The 7,424-nt window shown below is 40.2% G+C and overlaps 1 protein-coding gene across 1 annotated transcript in view; it reads left to right on the top strand.

Moving 5' to 3' along the window:
- Positions 1-247: 247 nt before the first annotated feature.
- LOC149302268 (DIS3-like exonuclease 2) overlaps positions 248-7,424 on the top strand; it is a 138,500-nt gene continuing 131,323 nt past the window's right edge. Inside the window, exon 1 of the mRNA XM_089482395.1 lies at positions 248-818. Coding sequence (XP_089338521.1) covers positions 248-818 — 571 coding nt within the window. The remainder of the gene's footprint in view (positions 819-7,424) is intronic.

The raw sequence follows: 7,424 nt of genomic DNA, 5'->3' as shown, positions 1-7,424 counted from the left end.
AATAAAACAATCCAGCTTTCCCAGATTAAGTGATGTCTTGTGTACTTTGCTAAATCTTTTCTGAATAGTTTATTTTTTTTATTTTTTGTATCTTCCTTTTAAATATTTTGGTGTTATAGCCAAATGTTATCTCTAGGCCAAACGCACTGGGAGCCTTGCCAAGACCTTAGCGTGTTTTTGCTATTTTCCATTTTTTGTTTTTCTATCAGCAAAGTAACATTGTTTTATTTTTATAATGACAGTCAACATGGATCATATTGGTTATGCACGATCTACTTATGCTCAGCCTGTGAAGGATGGAGCCAGCTGGTCAGGGCCTCAACAGAAAAATGCTTATGCCAGACTGGTGCAACAACATCACAGCAGTCGGTTTAAATTCTATCTGGACTATGTAGCGCAGAAGCTTCACCTTGACAATGCTGCTCCAGAAGATATTACCTTGGACTCTGCATGTATGGATGATCTGAAAGCAGGTCAAGGAAATAATGCAGCCAGTACTCGTTCTACCCCCAAACAAATCTGTTGTGAAAATACCGGTGTCTCAAAAGTTGACAGGATGTGTGAGCATGGCGGCACCATTGAGAAAGCTGACTCACAGCCTGTGAAATATCAGCCTGGAGGAGAATGCTCCACACATCAAGGGGGAGAATTAGAAGAAAAAGCAGTATCTACTCCTGGAAGCAGAAAAACCTCCCATAATGTCATCCAACCACCTCTGTCAAAAGCATGCAGTGAGTTGGAGGAACCACAGCTTGTAAAGCCAAAGCTGAAGTCTCAAGCTGGCATCAAAAGCTCACAAAGAGAACAAAAAGCTGAAGGTATGATTTGGGTGGAAGGTGTTGACCTCTGTTGGTCTGGCAACCATGATTATGTTCAGTTTGTCTCTGAAGTTATGCTGAGTTGATGTTACTGCCTCAACCTACTTTTTCCACCCAAGACCAACCTTGATGGACTTTTAATATATCTAATTGCCATTTTGTGAGTTACTCTCTAATTCCAGTTGATGTCATTTCATGGCACGTAATGGGATTTTTTATTCAGCGCTCCTTTTCACTGTAAATAGGATTGTTATAGTATACAAATCATATCTGATTCCAGTACATGTGCTGCCAGTTACATGAGTAATCCAAGTCTCTCCCAATACTGAACAAAATCATCTGATTTTATGTACTGTAAATTAAATTTAAAAACAGGTTTATAGTCTTGCACAACTGCATTGCTGCCAGAACAGGTTGGATAAATTTAACCTGATCCAAACCAAATGCCTTTAAAGGTACTTTGGACAAACCTAAACGGCATACTTCGTTATCTGTAAATGTTATCAACTTGTTTACTGTAATCCAAAATTATAAATAAGGTAAAATTATGAGTTTAAGCCAGAGACTTATGTTGTCCTGTCCAGCTAAAATTGGCATCTCCAAATCAACATGTAAATATCCATCCTTTTAATGTTCCTGTAGTGCTGGACAGCGCAGAGTTTGTTCTCCATTGAGGTAATTATGGCTCAATTTAGCCGAACTAGTAAGAAGCATATGAGCCATTCTGCTTTTAGTGGTTTTGCAGGAATGTACCTGCATTCTAGCTACTTAATTGTGGGTAAATTAAGTGCCTTGACAAGCAGAATAAGATAACTTCATGCATCTTGGTATCTCAAAGGTGTTGCTACACAAGACTGATTAGTTATCTTTACCTGATTATTTTTTATTTATACAGCACCAACAATTTACGCAGCGCTTAATACAATACAATACATATGCTCAAGGGGTATGACAAGATGAGAATTGATAGACTAAGACAAACCGATACATAAGGTGGAGAGAGCCCTGCTCGCAGGCTTACAATCTTGAGGGAATGGGGTGACAAACATAAGGCACAGAGAAAGGGTGAGAGGAAGTGTGGTGGTTGTATCGATGACAAGGAAGTTCTAGTAGCTAGGATGGTGCGGCTTCTCTTAAGAAGTGGGTTTTGAGATTTCTTGAATGTTGGGAGGGAGGGTGAATGCTGAAGGTTTGGTGGAAGTAGATTCCAGAGATATGGGGCAGCTCGAGTGAAATCTTGTAGACGGGGGGGGGGGGGGGAGGAAGAGGTGATAAGTGAGGAGGAGAGCCTTAGCCCATGGGAAGAATGTAAGGATCAATTAGGAGAGTATTTGCTTATGAGGGCAGAAATGTATGGAGGAGCAGTGTTATGGAGAGCCTTATGTTAGTACCAGGATTTTAAATTTATCAAGGTAATAGGTAGCTGGTGGAGGGTTTCACAAAGTGGGAAGATAAGCCTTGCAGCAACATTTATGACAGACTGCAGAGGAGAGAGTGGAATGCCAACCAGAAGAGTGTTGCAGTAGTCAAGATGGGAAATAAGTGAATGAACCAGAGTTTTTGAAGATTCTTGGGTGAGGAATGGGAGGATGCGAGAGATGCAAGCAGCAGGATCTGGCGGGGGTCTGAATGTGAGGGATAAAGGAGAGGTTAGAGTCCAGGATGACCCCAAGGCATCAGGCCTGGTTAGTAGAAGAGGGTCATGTTAATGATAGAGAATTCAGGCAGTGGAGATGGCAGGGAAGATGAGTTCAGTTTTAGAAGGATTACGTTTCAGGTAGCGTTGTGACATCCATGAAGAAATAGCAGACAAGCAATTGGTAATATGGGACACTGAGATCAGGAGAAGATGGAGAAGATGGGTAGATTTGGGTATCATCTGCATATAGCTGATACTGGTGGCCAAATGAGTTGATTATACTTCATCTCTTGGCAAACTAAAGGGAACAGCAGGGGGCAAAGGACTGAACCTTAGAGGGCACCAACCGAAAGTGGAAGGGGTGAAAGAGAAGAAATTCAGGAGAGAGCTGGATCTCTAATGCCTGTAGAAACAAGCGAGTCAAAGAGAAGGTGGTGATCAACAGTATAAAAAGCAGCAGAGATCCAATAGTATTAAAATGTAGAAATTACCTTTTTGCTTTAGCAGAGAGCAAGTCACTGGAGACTTGTTAGAGCTGTTCCAGTGGAGTGAAGGGGTTTGAAACCAGACTGTAGAGGGTCAAGGAGGAAATTAGGGGAGAGGAAGTTAGCAAGATGATTGTACACACTCCATTCAAGCAGCTTAGAGGTAAAAGGAAGCAGAGAGATAGGGCTGTAGTTAGTCAGATGTGATCTGAGGGAGGATTCTTTAGAATGGGTGTGATTAGCTCTTGCTTGACGGTTGTTCGTACAGTTCCAGATGATAGAGATTAAGTAGGTGGGTATCTGATGGACCAAGGGATGGACATAGAGACTGTGAGATGTGATGGGGTCAAAGGAGACAGGTTGTTGGGTTAGAGGAAGAAAGAAGAGTGGCCATCTCTTCAGTTATATGGAAAAAGGCAGTTAGTATGGGAGGAGTGGAGAGAGGTGGTGTAGGAGGGGGTTGTAAAGGAGATGTCTTGTCTAGTAGCAAGATCTTAGGCAGTGAGAGGTTTGCGGTGTGGGTATGGAGGGACGGAGAAGGGAGTTGAGGCAAAAAGGCATCGTGGGTTGGAATAAAGGGAGGATATGAGTGGAGAAGTAGAGCTGTTTGGCGAGAGAGAGGGCAAAGTTGTTAGGTGTGAAGCATGAATTTATAGTGAGTAAAGTCTTTGCTGGATTTGGTTTTCCTGAAGTAGTGTTCAGCTGTGTGGTTCCTTCAAAATTGTCAGGGGTAACATTTAGTAATTGGAGCTATGCTGTCAAGATGAGGCAAGTGTATTGTTATAAAAAAAGAGGCTGCTGTCTGGGCAGGAAAGGGTTAAAATGGAAGGTAAGAGAGGTTCTAGTGAGGCTGACAGCTGGGTAATGGTATTATCTGGCAATGGCCTACAAATATGAGGTTAGTGCTGTAAGTTTGTTTTTTTTGTTAGGGGTTAGCACTGGGAAAAAGACTAGAAGGTAGTGGTCGGACAGAGGGGAGGGAGAGATGGACAAATCTGAAAGGGAGCATGATATGGAGAAAACCAGATCAAGTGAGTGTCCCTCAGTGTGTGTAGGGAACTAGTCCATTGAGAGACCAGAAGACAATGTCAGGGAGAGGAGTTTGGAGCTAGCAGAGCTGTTGGATATATCTAGAGGAATGTTAGTCACCCATAATAAGACTGGGGTTATTAGGAGAGATGAAGAAAGGGAGCCAGGCAGGAAAGTGGTCAAAGAACTGTGAGATAGGGCCTGGAGGGCGATATGTTACTGCAATTTGAAGAGAGTGGAGAGAAAAGACCGATTGTGTGAACCTCAAAGGAGCAGAACGAGAGAGAGAGTTTATGGTCGGAGATGATGGGAATAAGATTGGTTAGGTTGCACGTGTTGGTTGCGTTTAGTGATAGGAATAGGAGTGAATATGTGGGGCACATAAGTAGCAGAGCAAACACAGGCAGGTTTCACATATAAAGGTTTAGTGTTGAGGTACTGGGGTAGCTGTGAAGGTGGAGAGATGGAGCGGGGGAAAAGTGCTACATATCCCAGTATGGGCATTCCTAGGCTATCAAGCACAGATAGACGGGAAAGGGCAATAGGCAATTCTGGTATAGAAACAGTTAAAATACAGATAATCATGGCGATCTCTTGGTCCACTCTGTATACCTTTTTTTTTAGGAAAAGTTTTTCAGCTTCGGTAATACACTTGTAACAATTGTTTAGGTTTTCTCAATAACTAGAATTAAGGTTTCATGATTATTTTCTAGCAGCCTGCCATGTTTCTCTGGCAAGACATCATCGCCCCTCCCACTTTCGGTTGGTGTCCCCAAGGTTCAGTCCTTGGCCCTCTGCTGTTCTCTCTTTATACTTCTGTTGGCAAACTAATCAACTCATTTGGCCTTCAGTATCATATATATACAGATGATACCCAAATCTACCTATCTTCTGCTGGTCTCTCTCCATCTCTCATGTCCCGTATTACCAATTGCTTGTCTGCTATTCATGGATGTCACAACGCTACCTGAAACTTAATCTTTCTAAAACTGAACTCATTATCTTCCCTCCCTCCATCTCCACTACCTGAATTCTCTATCACCATTAACAACACGACTATCTCTCCTACTAACCAGGCCCGATGCCTTGGGGTCATCCTTGACTCTAACCTTTCCTTCATCCCTCACATTCAGTTCCTCGGCCGATCCTGCCGCTTGCACCTAAAAAAAAAAAAATATCCACCCATTCGTCACCCAAGAATCCACAAAAACTCTGGTTCATTTACTTATTTTCCGTCTTGACGGAAGTATCAGATTAATTCAAAATGTCACATGATTTAGAGAGACATCTTTTGGGGTAACTTGACATCCAGGATTAATAGGGGTGCTGGTAATAATGCTATCTAGCTATACAAATGTATTTTAAAAGCAGCAGGTATATAAGAACCGCACTTTTTACATGTTAAACTATAGTGTTCTGGTTGTGCGTCACTAGCCTCTCTGGCTGTAATGGGAGCAATCCCTGCCGTGTGACTATAGCTAGGGGACCATGGCTATTTGAAGCACATGACTAAACAACTGTCTTTTGCGACAATGTGACCTTATACCTAGTTCCTGTTCTTTAGTACATTTTGATTTAAAATAGATTATAATGGCTACTCAAGCATTTCCCGTCTATATTGGCAAATTAATTTATATATTATGATGAGCGGATATTTTGAAGGTTGGTTTATCTTGATGCACTGAAAAATACAATTCCATACAACTTAAAAAGATTATGATGAGTAGTAGAGTAATTGTGCAATATAAATCCTATATTTAACATATGCAGGAGGGGTCATCTGGTATTGCAGTTCTCTATAATTTATAGAGGTTGTTGGCGATTCTGCTTTGGGTTTTGTTCATTCTGCCATGAAATACAAACACAACTCGTACCTTGTGATATTGTGCACTTTTTACTGAATACGCGTATACTCTCAATACGTGGATGCTGTATGAACTGGATATATTCAGATCTTTCATACCAATAAATAATTTTATCAAAAAAAGTACTGGACCCACCCAGCACATCACCGGTACGATCTGTCCTAAGAGACTAGTTTCAGTTGTACCGTGTTGATGTGCTTATGCATAAATATTAAGTTTGTGCTGCATTGTTTTGTAAGGACATGTCTTTGTCCTTTATGGTATCTAGTTTTTTTTTAGTTTGACAAAATTTTTCACCTCTTCTAGTATTCTTACTATAAAGAGCAGACATGCCTTCATGATGTAGCTCCTGTATTTGAATGTAGTAGTTCAGATAAACTTTTTGATTGCCGAAGTGGCTGCCTTGTTTTCACTTTGTGGCAGAGCTTTCTACAGGCAGTTTCAGTGTATATACAAATCATTGAAATAAAAAAAGTCCGTGTGATAAACACAAAAAAAATGTGGTGCCAGTTAATAGAGCAGAAAAAAATGCACTTGTTTCTAGCAAACAATAATACAAAATAGTGTGTGCGTACTCACAAAGAGTATAAAAAAAGAAAATATGAAAATACAATAAATCAAAACCTCTCTCGAATGAAGGAAACAGAAAATGCAAATATAGTGTAGTAAGACTGCATAAAGAATATAAATCTAACTAGTAAGAAGACGGCACCTTACAATAAAAAGGGCATCAAGTTGCCCATGTGTAGACACGGTATCAGATGCTCAATCGGATGTGTAATATCTTCTAACTGGAAACATAAAACGCAGCTTTAACGGATCACGAAAAGGGACTTTAAAGGCTCAAGCATTAATCAGAAGGCAGAAAAACGGAAGGTGATTAGACAAAAATAGCTTAAATATTAAAAACAAATCCATCTTACATAAGATGCTATGGTAATTGCCGCTGGTGATCTCTCTCGAACTTCCGTAACTGCCATCCTTCCTGTGACATCATTGCGCACTATGCATTTCGCTTCTTCTGGTACGTGACCAAGAAAATTGATGTAAGTATCCAGTTCTTGCGCTGTGTAGTCCATAAATTTAAAACTACGGTTTATATAATTATCGTAAGCTTCACATGCATAATATCGTAGTGTTATACATAGAATTAGTATTATAGCTATGGAATAAACCTAAAGAATAAAATTTTAAATATGTCTGGAATAAAATACAATCATAAATCCCTAAGATCAGGGTAAAAGTGAAAAAATAGTTAAATACATATACACTAAAAATTATGCAATTTGAAATTACTGTTTAACCAATTTAGGCATCATTGTCTTTAAATAAACAATCTACCACATTGCTCCTGTTTTTTTTGTTTATCTTCAAAACCTATTCATCTGTACTATTGCTATAAACTGTAGACCTTTGGGGTCTTGGTTGTGGCATAGCTAGAAATGGGTGGACACACTATGCATTTCATAACCATTACAGATATTCCTTAAGTGTTCTACTCTAATGTGCAGTGATCTAGTTGTATGTACCCACATATGTCTAATTCCCCACTAATTAACCCCCACAGGACAGGCACAGAAGAGAGACA

The sequence above is a fragment of the Sceloporus occidentalis genome, unplaced genomic scaffold (assembly GCF_023333645.1).
Source record: "Sceloporus occidentalis isolate IW3139 unplaced genomic scaffold, rSceOcc1.0.p SCAF_19, whole genome shotgun sequence".
Classification (NCBI taxonomy): Eukaryota; Metazoa; Chordata; class Lepidosauria; order Squamata; family Phrynosomatidae; genus Sceloporus; species Sceloporus occidentalis.
The sequence above is the reverse complement of the archived record's forward strand: the minus strand, read 5'-3'. Positions and strand labels throughout refer to the sequence as shown.